This window comes from Coregonus lavaretus, assembly GCF_964263955.1.
Source record: "Coregonus lavaretus genome assembly, chromosome: 15".
In the NCBI taxonomy this organism is placed as follows: Eukaryota; Metazoa; Chordata; class Actinopteri; order Salmoniformes; family Salmonidae; genus Coregonus; species Coregonus lavaretus.
In genome coordinates this window covers 19220517-19236720 of record NC_140002.1, presented here as the reverse complement: position 1 = coordinate 19236720, position 16204 = coordinate 19220517, and the positions used below count along the sequence as shown (strand labels likewise).

At 40.7% G+C, this 16204-nt stretch overlaps 1 protein-coding gene across 1 annotated transcript in view; it reads right to left on the bottom strand.

Moving 5' to 3' along the window:
• Nucleotides 1-14998: 14998 nt before the first annotated feature.
• LOC311142420 (neural cell adhesion molecule 1-like) overlaps nucleotides 14999-16204 on the bottom strand; it is a gene marked incomplete at both ends in the record, with an annotated part of 315519 nt that continues 314313 nt past the window's right edge. The window contains 1 exon segment of the mRNA XM_084178065.1: nucleotides 14999-15128. Coding sequence (XP_084034191.1) covers nucleotides 14999-15128 — 130 coding nt within the window.

Below are 16204 nucleotides of genomic sequence, written 5' to 3'. Positions count from 1 at the left end.
CAGTGGAGCGAAAGCTGGTCTCTGTCATTTTTTCATTCATACAAGTAATATGGGATGGAAGTAATTGAAGTTTAAGAAATGATTTGTCATGTAAATACAATTAACATGGATTTTAAAAAAATACAAAGTAAAAAAGCCCAAAAGTAATTGGAGCGAAGAGGTCCCTGGACCAATAAAAATTGGTTGTATTCAAGCAAGTTATATTGGATTGAAGCTATTGAAGTTTTAAGAAAGTGTTTTTGACATAAAATTAAATAAAATGAATAGAAAATAGAAAATAGAAAAAGTCAAAAATCGCAAAAGGAATTGCAGTGGATTGGAGGGAAGAGGTCCCTGAACCAATATCAGTTGGTTGTATTCATTTAAGTATTACGGGGTGGAAGCTATTGACGTTTTAAGGAAGTATATTTTGTGTAAAGTCAATAAAAATGCATAAAGAATCCCCAAAGTAAAAAAAATACTAAAGTAATTGCCGTTGATTGGAGGGCTGAAGTCCTTGAACCAATAACAGTTGGTTGTATTCATGAAAGTCTTATGGGGTGGAAGCTATTAAAGTTTAAAGGTTTTAATGTAAAGTCAATTTAAATTTATAGAAAATAGCCAAACTCCAAAAATACAGAGGGAATTGCTGTTGATTGAAGGGAGGAGGTCCCTGAACCAATAACAGTTTGTTGTATTCATGAAAGTCTTATGTTGGTAGGACGCTATTGAAGTTTTCAGGAAGTATCTTTCATGTAAAGTCAATAAAAATTAGTAAGATATCACCAAAGTAAAAAAATACTAAACAAATTTCCGTTGATAGGAGGCATGAGATCCCTGAACCAATAACAGTTGGTTGTATTCATTCAAGTATAATGGGGTGGAAGCTATTTTTTATGTCAAGTCAATTTAAATTAATAGAATATCCAGAAACACTAATGTAATTGCCGTTGATTGGAGGGATGAGGTCCCTGAAACAATAACAGATTGAACACATTGTGTATTTATTCCTTGTGTTATAATTTTTTCTATTATTTGTCAATTGGCCAGTGATTTGTTTGAGAGGGCGTGACAACTGTGACGTTGGCAAAATATATATGCTTTCGTTGTCATGATTCGTTTACACTTCAACGATATCCGTACAAGATGCGTCTTCGACTAACTCCGGAGGTGGTCAGGAAAATGGCAAGATGGCAAGATGGCGCCAGAGGAGATGGCTGCCGTTTTACGTCACTCTAACCAATTGTGCTATTATGTGTGTTTTTTCGCATTATTTGTAATTTATTCTGTACATAATGTTTCTGCTACCGTCTCTTATGACCAAAAAGAGCTTCTGGATATCAGGACAGCGATTACTCACCTCGTATTGGACAAATATTTTTTCTTCAACGAGTCAGACGTGAAGGATATTCTACAGACACCTGACAAGGCCCAAATCCCCATCATTCATATGAAAAAGAGATATCGTGGACGTAGGTCGGGGTGCCTTGTAAGGATCCGACGGCGAACAAGTAATCTGCCTCTTCCATCAATCCTATTAGCCAACGTACAATCATTTGAAAATAAAATGGACGACCTAAGATGAAGAATATCCTACCAACGGACCATTAAAAACTGTAATATCTTATGTTTCACCGAGTCGTGGCTGAACGACGACATGAATATATGCTACATCGGCAGGATAGAACGGCTGACTCCGGTAAGACAAGGGGTGGCGGTCTGTGCATAAAATCTAATACTAAGGAAGTCTCAAGGTTTTGCTCGCCTGAGGTAGAGTATCTCATGATAAGCTGTAGACCTCACTATTTACCAACAGAGTTTTCTTCTATATTTTTCGTAGCTGTCGATTTACCACCACAAACTGAGGCTGGCACGAAGATTGCACTCAATGAGCTGTATAAGGACATAAGCAAACAGGAAAACGTTTATCCAGAGGCAGCACTCCTAGTGGCCGGGGACTTTAATGGGTAGGCAACAACACATCTGCCACGCTGATCCTCAACACGGGGGCCCCTCAGGGGTGCGTGCTCAGTCCCCTCCTGTACTCCCTGTTCACCCATGACTGCATGGCCAGGCACGACTCCAACACCATCATTAAGTTTGCTGACGACACAACAGTGGTAGGCCTGATCACCGACAACGATGAGACTGCCTATAGGGAGGAGGTCAGAGACCTGGCCGTGTGGTGCCAGGATAACAACCTCTCCCTCAACGTGATCAAGACAAAGGAGATGATTGTGGACTACAGGAAAAAAAGAGGACTGAGAACGCCCCCATTCTCATTGATGGGGCTTTAGTGGAACAGGTTGAGAGCTTCAAGTTCCTTGGTGTCCACATCACCAACAAACTATCATGGTCCAAACACACCAAGACAGTCGTGAAGAGGGCACGACAAAGCCTATTCCCCCTCAGGAGACTGAAAAGATTTGGCATGGGTCCTCAGATCCTCAAAAAGTTCTACAGCTGCACCATCGAGAGCATCCTGACTGGTTGCATCACTGCCTGGTATGGCAACTGCTCGGCCTCCGACCGCAAGGCACTACAGAGGGTAGTGCGTACGGCCCAGTATATCACTGGGGCCAAGTTTCCTGACATCCAGGACCTAAGGAAGGCCCTAAAAATTGAAAAAAGACTCCAGCCACCGTAGTCATAGACTGTTCTCTCTGCTACCGCACGGCAAGCGGTACCGGAGCGCCAAGTCGAGGTCCAAAAGGCTTCTTAACAGCTTCTACCCCCAAGCCATAAGACTCCTGAACAGCTAATCATGGCTAACCTGACTATTTGCATTGTCCCTCCCACCCCACCCCACCCCACCCCAACCATTTATTTTACGCTGCTGCTGCTCTGTTTATTATCTATGCATAGTCACTTTAACTCTACCCACATGTACAGTGGGGAAAAAAGTATTTAGTCAGCCACCAATTGTGCAAGTTCTCCCACTTAAAAAGATGAGAGAGGCCTGTAATTTTCATCATAGGTACACGTCAACTATGACAGACAAATTTAGATTTTTTTTCTCCAGAAAATCACATTGTAGGATTTTTAATGAATTTATTTGCACATTATGGTGGAAAATAAGTATTTGGTCACCTACAAACAAGCAAGATTTCTGGCTCTCACAGACCTGTAACTTCTTCTTTAAGAGGCTCCTCTGTCCTCCACTCGTTACCTGTATTAATGGCACCTGTTTGAGCTTGTTATCAGTATAAAAGACTCCTGTCCACCACCTCAAACAGTCACACTCCAAACTCCACTATGGCCAAGACCAAAGAGCTGTCAAAGGACACCAGAAACAAAATTGTAGACCTGCACCAGGCTGGGAAGACTGAATCTGCAACATATTACCTCAACTACCTCAACTAGCCGGTGCCCCCGCACATTGACTCTGCAACGGTACCCCCCTGTATATATAGCCTCCCTACTGTCACTTTATTTTACTGTATATATAGCCTCCCTACTGTCACTTTATTTTACTTCTGCTCTTTTTTTCTCAACACTTTTTTGTTGTTGTTGTTTTATTCTTACTTTTTTTGTTTAAAATAAATGCACTGTTGGTTAAGGGCTGTAAGTAAGCATTTCACTGCAATGTCTGCACCTGTTGTATTCGGCGCATGTGACCAATAAAATTTGATTTGATTTGATTTGATTTGATAAGCAGCTTGGTTTGAAGAAATCAACTGTGGGAGCAATTATTAGGAAATGGAAGACATACAAGACCACTGATAATCTCCCTCGATCTGGGGCTCCACGCATGATCTCACCCCGTGGGGCAAAAATCCCAGAACCACACGGGGGGACCTAGTGAATGACCTGCAGAGAGCTGGGACCAAAGTAACAAAGCCTACCATCAGTAACACACTACGCCGCCAGGGACTCAAATCCTGCAGTGCCAGACGTGTCCCCCTGCTTAAGCCAGTACATGTCCAGGCCCGTCTGAAGTTTGCTAGAGTGCATTTGGATGATCCAGAAGAGGATTGGGAGAATGTCATATGGTCAGATGAAACCAAAATAGAACTTTTTGGTAAAAACTCAACTCGTCGTGTTTGGAGGACAAAGAATGCTGAGTTGCATCCAAAGAACACCATACCTACTGTGAAGCATGGGGGTGGAAACATCATGCTTTGGGGCTGTTTTTCTGCAAAGGGACCAGGACGACTGATCCGTGTAAAGGAAAGAATGAATGGGGCCATGTATCGTGAGATTTTGAGTGAAAACCTCCTTCCATCAGCAAGGGCATTGAAGATTACATTTACATTTACATTTACGTCATTTAGCAGACGCTCTTATCCAGAGCGACTTACAGTTAGTGGGTGCATACATTATTATTATTTTTTATTTTTTTTCATACTAGCCCCCCGTGGGAATCGAACCCACAACCCTGGCGTTGCAAACGCCATGCTCTACCAACTGAGCTACATCCCTGCCGGCCATTCCCTCCCCTACCCTGGACGACGCTGGGCCAATTGTGCGCCGCCCCATGGGTCTCCCGGTCGCGGCCGGCTACGACAGAGCCTGGATTCGAACCAGGATCTCTAGTGGCACAGCTAGCACTGTGATGCAGTGCCTTAGACCACTGCACCACTCGGGAGGCAAGATGAAACGTGGCTGGGTCTTTCAGCATGACAATGATCCCAAACACACCGCCCGGGCAACGAAGGAGTGGCTTCGTAAGAAGCATTTCAAGGTCCTGGAGTGGCCTAGCCAGTCTCCAGATCTCAACCCCATAGAAAATCTTTGGAGGGAGTTGAAAGTCCGTGTTGCCCAGCGACAGCCCCAAAACATCACTGCTCTAGAGGAGATCTGCATGGAGGAATGGGCCAAAATACCAGCAACAGTGTGTGAAAACCTTGTGAAGACTTACAGAAAACGTTTGACCTGTGTCATTGCCAACAAATGGTATATAACAAAGTATTGAGAAACTTTTTTTATTGACCAAATACTTATTTTCCACCATAATTTGCAAATAAATTCATAAAAAATCCTACAATGTGATTTTCTGGATTTTTTTCCTCATTTTGTCTGTCATAGTTGACGTGTACCTATGATGAAAATTACAGGCCTCTCTCATCTTTTTAAGTGGGAGAACTTGCACAATTGGTGGCTGACTAAATACTTTTTTTCCCCACTGTATTACCTCAATTACCTCGACTAACCGGTGCCCCCGCACATTGACTCTGTACCGGTACCCCCTGTATATAGCCTCCCTACTGTTATTTTATTTTACTGCTGCTCTTTAATTATTTGTTATTTTTTACTTAACTATTTTTTACGTAACACTTATTTTCTTAAAACTGCATTGTTGGTTAAGGGCTTGTAAGTAAGCATTTCACTGTAAGGTATTCAGGGCATGTGGCAAATCAAATTTGATTTGATTTGATCTAAACACAATCAGATAGTCTACACCTATTTTGATTGTCTACACCTATCAACAAATGTGGGCACAATCAGAATGTGGACAAGATCAGGAAAACAGACGCATGTTAGAACCAGGTATAAACGGCGCTAGTGATTCATTTCATTTAGTCAGTTCTACCACCTCAACATTGCCCATTTTAAACAGGGTTAAATATCAAGTTGTAGTAAAGTTCAGCTTCAGTCCACAGGGGGGCACTGTGTCACTGTCAAAAGATTATGTGCTTCAGCACAGATTATCCATTATATTGACCAGATACTCAATTGGCCACTCTAACAATGAAAATAAATGTCTTAAAAAATGGAAGGCAGTCTGGAGGAGGCAAGATCAGGTGGAACCATTCTAGCCAAAGAGAGGGCAGATATGAGTGTGATAACAGCCATAACACCTATATAAAAGGATGTCTTCAAGTTCCTCGGTGTCCACATCACTAAGGAACTATCATGGTCCACACACATCAACACAGTCGTGAAGAGGACATGACAACGCCTCTTCCTCCTCAGGAGGCTTAAACGTTTCGGCATTGGGCCCTCAGATCCTCAAAAGTTCTACAGCTGCATCATTGAGAGCATCTTGACTGGTTGCATCACTGCTTAGTATGGCAAATGCTTAGCATCCGACCGCAAGGCGCTACAGAGGGTAGTGCATATGGACGGACCAGTACATCACTGGGGCCGAACTCCCTGCCATCCAGGACCTTTATACCAGGCGGTGTCAGAGTAAGGCCCTAAACATTGTCAGACTCCAGCCACCCAAGTCATAGACTGTTAACTCTGCTACCGCACGGCAAGCAGTACCGATGCACCAAGTCTGGAATCAACAGGACCCTGAACAGCTTCTACCCCCAAGCTATAAGACTGCTAAATAGTTAGTTAAAGCTACAATATGTAACTTTTTGGGTGACCCAACCAAGTTCACATAGAAATGTGTGTTATAGATCTGTCATTCTCTATGTTTTTTCACAGCTGTTTAAATGGTACAATGATTCTCTACACAATGACAGCTTGTTTTATCACATAAACTGAAAATAGGCAAACTATTAGAATTTTAGCAACCAGGAAATGGTGTAGCGATTTCTGCAAATTGCATCTATAAATAGTTAACCAATAGCTACCCGGAATATCTATATTGACCCTTTCTGCACAAATCTCTTTTGACTCATCACATACGCTGCTGTTACTGTTTATTATCTATCCTGTTGCCTAGTCACATTATATATTATGCCTACCTACGGTTGAAGTCGGAAGTTTACATACACTTAGGATGGAGTCATTAAAACTCGTTTTTCAACCACTCCACAAATATCTTTTGAACAAACTATAGTTTTGGCATGTCGGTTAGGACATCTACTTTGTGCATGACACAAGTAATTTTTCCAACAATTGTTAACAGACAGATTATTTCACTTATAATTCACTGTATCACAATTACAGTGGGTCAGAAGTTTACATACACTATGTTGACTGTACCTTTAAATAGCTTTGAAAATTCCAGAAAATGACATCATGGCTTTAGAAGCTTCTGATAGACTAATTGACATCATTTGAGTCAATTGGAAGTGTACCTGTGGATGTATTTCAAGGCCTACCTTCAAACTCAGTGCCTCTTTGCTTGACATGATGGGAAAATCAAAAGAAATCAGACAAGACCTCAGAAAAAATATTGTAGACCTCCACAAGTCTGGTTCATCCTTGGGAGCAATTTCCAAACGCCTGAAGGTACCACATTCCCCTGTAGAAACAATAGTACGCAAGTATAAACACCATGGGACCACGTAGCCATCATACTGCTCAGGAAGGAGACGCGTTCTGTCTCCTAGAGATAAACGTACTTTGTTGCGAAAAGTGCAAATCAATCCCAGAACAAAATAAAAAAGAAATAAAAGCTTAAATAAATCATTCTCTCTACTATTATTCTGACATTTCACATTCTTAAAATAAAGTGGTGATCCTTACTGACCTAAGACAGGGAATTTTTACTAGGATTAAATGTCAGGAATTGTGAAAAACAGAGTTTAAATGTATTTGGCTAAGGTGTATGTAAACTTCAGACTTCAACTGTATATGTACATATCTACCTCAACTACCTCTTACCCCTGCGCATCGATGCCGTGTATATAACCAAGTTATCGTTACTCATTGTGTATTTATTCCTTGTGTTATTATTATTTTTCTCTTTTTTTCTTCTCTGCATTGTTGGGAGGAGCCCGTAAGTAAGCATTTCACTGATAGTCTACACTTGTTGTTTACGAAGCATGTGACAAATAACATTTGATGTCACGTGTCCTACTTATATCAGTACACTCGTAACAACCTAAGCATTACGTAACTTATATTCGGTCAAATAAGCCACACATAGCAAATAAGCCATTACATTTTTTGTTAACCAAATTCGACACACTCTCATTGACCTCCATAATTCCTCTCTTGGTGAGTTAAAAAAATGAAAAAACAACAACACCTGCTGAAGAAGACAGATTTTGGGTCCAGTTATCCCTCTCGCTTCGCCTCTTCCTCTCAGGCTTCAGCCAGAAAAACGGTCGCATCTCTACGGTCTCAGCTAGCTAGTCAGCCAGTAGCTACCAAAGTGACTAGCCAGCCAAGCTAGTTACAGAAACTAAACCCATTAAATAGACTCGCTGGAAATAAACACTTTTCCTAATATCATGACTTAGATCAACATTCTTAGCTTGCCAATTCACTAAATACACTGTTAATAACTCTGTCTGACACCAAATAGCTTAAGGATGTTGAGTGCTAATGCTAGCTTATTAGCATTAGCCAACCCTTATGCTGAGGGAGACTAGCTAGTCGCAAACAAAACAGGCACTGCCTCCACTATTCCAGCACCATTTCAACTTCAACATGATCAAATCACCTATGCTTAGTCTAATACAGTGACAACTAAAAGATACCAAAAACGATTTAGTCCAATCAACCTAAGTTAAATATTATGTGGCTGTCCATGTTTCTGATTTATGTGTGTGTGTGTGTGTGTGCGTGCAAGTAGAAAAACATGTTGACTCACCCTACTTGTAGAGACACCAATTGTTGATGTTGATGAAACGGTCTACGATTCTGTCATACAGTACACGCCTGTAGTTTTTGTTGTCCTAGGCTACCTGGGTAAAATGCTTGCTCACTAGCCTAACTTACTTTCATGGCCAACGATGAGCCAGCTAGTTAGCAATAGCTTACTAAGTTACATCTAGCTACATGTTGAACTTCCATCCTCTCAGGCCAGGGTCACAATGTATGAATTAATGGTTGGATCAGAATTGCCGTTATAATCATTGGCCAGAATGGAGAATTAAGTAAAGTCCAAATCCCTATCTCCATCCATGGCTAATTTAGGAAAGGGCCCATTTTAGCTAGCTAGCCTCCGGAGGACAACGACACAACGAGATGCAATAATTCAAGTTATTTCTGTCAATGACGTTTTGCTTTTGCTGTGATATGATTGGTGTGAAGCCAAATCCAAACTGGCTTCCCTTGACACCATTTTTTGGTGTGCCAGGACCATTCACAGTTGAGTTCACTCAGTTTAGCTCAACGCTGATTGGCTATTATTTTATACTTTTGTTATCAAGGGAGGCAAAATACTTGCTGGCTTCCCTTGCATTCAATGCCATGGTGGGCAACAATGTCATACTCTTTTTAACCAGACAGCATCAGATAGATGGGCTAGACATTCAGAGACAGAGGGGTGCTGTTTCACGCTCACTCAGATGCTTTCTCCGGTGACATACATTCAGACTCTTGCGAATTGAAGGAAAATTATGAAACATAGAGAGACAAAAGAGACATTATTTTAGATGTTGGTAGAGCATGGCGGTTGCAACGGCAGGGTTGTGGGTTCTATTCCCACGGGAGGTCCAGTATGAAAATATATGCACTCACTACTGTAAGTCGCTGCTAAATGACAAAAATGTAATGAATACATGCCACTGCTGAGTGATGACATTGACATCGTAGGGGTGCTGTGGGGGAGGGGTCAAGGGACGTGAGTGGTCCACTGCGTTGTGAAATCTCAACCAATCACAGCAGGCACCACGTCACTCCAGGAGCTTCTTGCAGTGCCTGGCCTGCTAGTGCAGAATATTGTTTATTTTTGTCTTAAAAATGTGTCAGTAAAACATGTATTTTTTATACTGCATAGCGCAAGTGATGTGTGGCTATGGACACTCATATCAGACTGAAATATTTTTGTTTTTTTGGTACCATCAAAAGGTTTGGGGCTGGACCAAAAACATCTGTGGCTGAAGCCCCAGAAGACCAGGACTAATGACGCCACTGCAAATGGATATACAGTACCAGTCAAAAGTTTGGACACACCTACTCATTCAAGGGTTTTTCTTTATCTTTACTATTTTCTACATTGTAGAATAATAGTGAGGAAATCAAAACTACTAAATAACACATATGGAATCATACAGTAACCATAAAAGTGTTAAACAAATCAAAATATATTTTATATTTGAGGTTCTTCAAATAGCCACCCTTTGCCTTGCTGACAGCTTCGCACACTCTTGGCATTCTCTCAACCAGCTTCACCTGGAATGCTTTTCAAACAGTCTTGAAGGAGTTCCCACATATGCTGAGCACTTGTTGGCTGCTTTTCCTTCACTCTGCGTTCCGACTCATCCCAAACCATCTCAATTTGGTTGAGGTCGGGGGATTGTGGAAGCCAGGTCCTCTGATGCTGCACTCCATCACTCTCCTTCTTGGTAAAAGAGCCCTTACACAGCCTAGAGGTGTGTTGGGTCATTTCCCTGTTGAAAAACAAATGATAGTCCCACTAAGCCCAAACCAGATGGGATGGCGTATCGCTCCAGAATGCTGTGGTAGCCATGCTGGTTAAGTGTTTCCTTGAATTCTAAATAAATCACAGACAGTGTCACCAGCAAAGGACCCCCACACCATAACACCTCCTCCTCCATGCTTTACGGTGGGAAATACACATGCAGAGATCATCCGTTCACCCACACCGCGTCTCACAAAGTCACGGCGGTTGGAACCAAAAATCTCCAATTTGACTCCAGACCAAAGGACAAATTTCCACCGGTCTAATGTCCATTGCTTGTGTTTCTTGGGCCAAGAAAGTATCTTCTTCTTATTGGTGTCCTTCAGTAGTGGTTTCTTTGCAGCAATTCGACCATGAAGGCCTGATTCACATAGTCTCAGTTGATGTTGAGATGTGTCTGTTACTTGAACTCTGTGAAGCATTTATTTGGGCTGCAATTTCTGAGGCTGGTAACTCTAATGAACTTATCCTCTGCAGCAGAGGTAACTCTGGGTCTTCCATTCCTGTGGCGGTCCTCATGAGAGCCAGTTTCATCATAGCGCTTAATGGTGTTTGCGACTGCACTTGAAGAAACTTTCAAAGTTCTTGAAATGTTCTGTATTGACTGACCTTCATGTCTTAACGTAATGATGGACTGTCGTTTCTCTTTGCTTATTTGAGCGGTTCTTGTCATAATATGGACTTGGTCATTTACCAAATAGGGCTATCTTCTGTATACCCCCCTACCTTGTCACAACACAACTGATTGGCTCAAACACATTAAGAAGGAAATCAATTCCACAAATTAACTTTTAAGGCACACCTGTTAATTGAAATGTATTCCAGGTGACTACCTCATAAAGCTGGTTGAGAGAATGCCAAGAGTGTGCAAAGCTGCCATCAAGGCAAAGGGTGGCTACTTGAAGAACCTCAAATATAACATATATTTTGATTTGTTAACACTTTTTTGCTTACTACATGATTCCATATGTGTTATTTCATAGTTTTGATGTCTTCACTATTATTCTACAATGTAGAAAATAGTAAAAATAAAGAAAAACCCTTTAATGAGTAGGTGTGTCCAAACTTTTGACTGGTACTGTATAAACAATGACTTACAATTACACACCAACATGTCTTTGGTCTTCATTCAGTTGGTCTTCATTAAACGTAGTGTAACTATACCACCATCTAGTGGTTATAATCCTCAGAAGCATGAGGACTCTGTGGTTGTATTGTATGGGCAATGTACGGTTGTCTGTGCTACAGCCATACATACAGTCATTGGTTACAGCATATTCTGACAATAAATCATGAATGACAATCATTTACTCAGGTTTGAGCTTAGCAGTGTACTTCAAGGCCATTGTTGTTTACTTACAGTCTTTGAGCTACAAAGTGACTGAGTAAACCCTGTAAACAACAATGGATTCTGGCAAATTTGAGCAGTTACTGAACATTTCATTACATTTCTTCATCATATCCAAATTTCAAACAAGCGGTACACTATTACTGAAAGTCATGACCAACATAAACTCCAACAAAACATCTTCAGAATACTTTCTTTGCGAGGGAATTCTTGTCATTGTTGTGGCTAAGTAAACATCAATTACGCAATGATTATTTTTTTCTTTAACTTTATTGAACACACTTTCTGACAGAATGCAAAGTCAAAATGTTTTTTTTCCGGTTAGTACTCAGTATTTACACCAGTGACAGTGGAAAGAGAGGTGGTACCAATGTTTCACTTAGTAAAAATCTATATCTAAGAGAGAAGGCCCCGAAAGCAGGGAATGGTGGGTAGGAATGAAAATTGAAGCTACTGGGAAAGGTCTTGGTATGGAGGGACAAGGCCCCTATCTGAATGAAAATTAAACATTACAGACTTTTGTTTGGCTATTGTTTGATAGAAATGTATGATGTATAACAAAAATACCTATCTGGTAGGGCCTATACAGAATAAGGAATCACGTCAGCTCTAGTAATGGCATTTCTATCTGCAACGTTCCACAATGTTTTCTTACTGAATATGGCCATAGTCTCCATTCAAACACTTGAAAAATGCTTCTGTACTTCCTTTATTCCTTGAAATAGTCTGGCATGATTGGTGAGGTGAAAGCAATATGGTGACACCTCACTTTCACCAAGCCAACTGTTTCAGGTAAGTGGTCACTTTCAGCAAGTGAGGAAGTCAGAGAGAAAGAGTGCTTTCCCTTCTTACTGAATTATCCCCCCAAAAATGTATAGCCTTGTTCCCTGACTTTTTTCCTGAAATAAGTTTCATGGCACGGCGCATTGGTGAACATTTTCATGTAAACGTATATAGAAATTGGTCCCACATTATCATGGCATTTGAAAATACAGATCAAAAGCCACAGCAGTCTCCATGTTTTTTCATATTGTTTTTAAAAATTACATAATCGTTAGGTATGGTTTATACACATTTAATCAGAAACAGTGTCATTTTGACACACCTCCCCCTTTAGATTACATAGCCTTGTGGAGTAAAAGCACTTGATGTCTATTTTGAAGAAAACTTAAAGTTTGGAACAGACAACAGTTTACAGAACACTTCAAAAGATCAATGTACAACAGATAAAGCCTTGGTCAATTCCTATTTCAGGAACTTTTTAGTGCTGCCACACCAATGAAATCCATCTCAATCCAAGATAAAAGTACATTGCATGCTTGTTTCAGGTCAAGAAAAAATACATTTTACCTTCATTGTGGGATGCTCGGTTTTGAGGACAAACCGTGAACACTACAAGTAATTTGAGCCAATTGGGATCGGAAGTATTTAATAATGTCAAAGGTTATGTGTTTGTGTGAAACTTAGCTCTTGGTGTAGTTATCATGAGTTAATCATTGGAATGAATAGGGTTTTTCCTTGTTTGTTTGGGGATGAAATTGTGTTTTGCATTAGTCACATGGAAAAATAGTCATTGAGGAGCCATGTGAAAACAATGTGGACACAACCGACCACCTCCATTTTCAACTCCTCGAGCCGAGTATATTCAATAACACAATGACACAGCCGTTTAGAGTTGTTTTTACACTTTACAAATCAGCTACATTTTCAGTACTCTTCCTGTGTTTTCCTTGGACCGTGCAGTAAAGGAATGGCGATGGACAGAACTATTAGGACGCAAAACCTTTTGCCCTCGCCTCCTAGAGGTGGAACAGGCAGACACTGACCTGGATGGAACACATGCCGCCATTTTGACATGTTTCAGAAGGCACCATCTCCTTTTGTTGTTGATGTTGTTATTGTCTGTTTGCTCGTTGCTGCCAACTTTTTTGTTGTCTGTACTATTAGCTATACCTTTCACAACCAAACTATGCATATTTTTTTTATTCTATGACAAAGAACACATTGTAACACTAGGATATTCACGCATTCACAGTGCACAAGCTTGCAGTCTAAAGTATGAGAAACACTGTACAAAAAGTTCAGATTGAATATTTGTTTTGATTTTCCCAAATCCACACTGGAGTACTATGGTTTAAATAAGAAATGTATAAATCCGGCCACAACATTGTTTTATATGCATAAAAATATGCTTAAAAACACAACACAGACTTTTTTTCTTCCCTTACATTTTGAGATTAGGCCCAATCACTAAATCGGAAGTGCTGTTCGCAACAGGTACAGTAATCTGAGTTTATGGGACAAAGCCATCAAATGGGGGAATAAATAGGACAGTTTCTAGGCTATTTTAAGGGCTTTTGTTCGTACATTCAGCTGCTACCACTCATACCCGGCCTTCGATTACATCATTCTCCCGTAAGCCAAGATGGTGGGCCGTGCTACTCTGTATGCCCGTCACTCCCTGTGAGCCCTTGGGACCTGCAACATTTCCGGGATTAAAGGTGAGCCCTGAAACCCTTGGAGTATGGAACAGGTCCAAAGCGCTTCTAATAGAAGACTTAATGACCAAGATATAGAGGTATGTGTGTGAGAGAGAGAAAGTGTGTGTTCTTATATTTGCCTAAATAAAAACAAAACAAATTAACCAAAAAATAGAATCTTAGAGTCAATAAATTGCGTAATATCTGTGGAATGAAACATCGTCTTTCTGCGGTGTCTTCTTTTGTTTTGTTGTGTCTACACAATCTTAGGACAGAGTTAACATAGTGTAAACATTCAAGAAAAAAAGACGAACATATGGGAAAATATTTTTCCGCAAAGTAGACATGCTAATGCTCTATCTCTATCTCTTGAAAATTATACATGAAAAATAAAGATACAATAAAAAGCAGTTACTTCTGCACATTATTTAAACCTGACAAACATTAAAAACGTACCCATAATTAGCAGTGGAAATAATGATGGCAATACTGCATAATAAAGAGAACATAACTGGAAATAGTGTGTGGGTAAGGTGTTGGATTTATGTGTGTGCACATCGTAAAGGTATTGTTCTGAAATAAAGCTACAATCCCCCATGGTTATCTATGCCGACTGATATTTAGCTTCTGTCCCGTTTAAAAGACTGGTAACTTTGATGTTATATACAAAAGGAGGACAAGGAGAGTGAACTAGAGGTAAGGATTTTCCTTCTTCCCGTGAACAAAGAGAGAAAATTACAAAAGGAATAACAGATAAAGAAAGAAAGAAACACTAAGGCATGTGCATGAGGTCTTATTCCTACTCTACATGTCTAACAAACTCATCTTTTGTTTGGAGAACTAATAGAAGACACTGAAGAAAGATACCCTTTTTTTTTTTTATTTTTTTAGCTTTTGTCATTTGATGTGTTTGCCGTTTTCCTCTGGACTGTGGTGAACCCTCCCCCGACCCCTCCTCCCTTCTCGCGGTCGGGATCATGCTTTGCTCTCGTTGCCGTTAGTCTGCACAGCTTCGTTGGGGACTGTCTTCACCTCGGTTGGGGCTTTCTTCACCTCTGTCTCCATCGCTGGCGCTTTACTTTTATCGTCTGTCACAATCTTACCGCTGGAGAGAACCACACAGAGAAGAGAGAGATTCTTTAAGGGATGAATACACTATCTCTTGCAGCACACAACTGTCTGTTCTATGCTGCCTTTTGTCTTAAAAAAAGAGGTAAAATAGACGCTTGAGGTTTTTGAGGGAATTTGTATCCCCTGGAACCAAACGTGTTTCACACATAACAGGATATGCTCTGCTATCCTATCCTGACATCAAAGACGGCCACACGGAAGCCACAGACGTTTCATGGGAGAATGCAAGGTGATTTGGGAAATGAGAGAACAGAGACACAGTACATGAGGGAATGGCACACTGAAACAGAACATCAATACAATTGTGAGAGGAGATACAGTTGGTCTGAATTGAAGGAGGAGTGAATGATGAATGGGTAGAACAGAGAATGGAGAGGAATCCCACATTAAGTCAGTGACTGAACTACAGAACATCCACTTCGAGACTGCAACAAAATGATGGCACTGATTACTATAGTTCATTCTCTCCAAAAGTGCAGTAAAGTACAAAAGCTTTGTGACAGGGTCAGACATTTTTGCCTAGTCATGCAATTTCACAAATGGCTTTAGATCGCACTTTGATAATTCAATGAAATGGAGTCGAACTTGTATCTCATCCGATGTGACAGAGCAGTCTAGTGCACTTCACAGCAAATTGCTTTTCACCCTATGATTAGTCAGGGGTTAGTTTGTATTGATTGACTGTCAAGGGAAAATACTCTCTTCCGATCCTGTATCTGTGAGTCCAATCATAACTGCTAATGAATGATCAAAACGGGTCAAGCCGTAGAGCGTGAGTCTTAATTGGTGCGGTGTGCCTCGGTTGACCTATGCTTTCATAAACCTCTTCCACTGTCGCATTTATGTTCAACGATATTCTTCAAACAAACACTTCAGGTGACGAATAACAGCTATGGGCTAGATAGTGAGGATTTTACTTGTCACCTGGGCCTCTCTCTCGTAATAACTAAGCCTGAGGGTTCAGAACTTTTGTGAAACATCACAGTACAGTTGAAAAATATATGGCAAATAGAAATCCAATATGGATGGTGTTAAGAGATAGATGGGAGG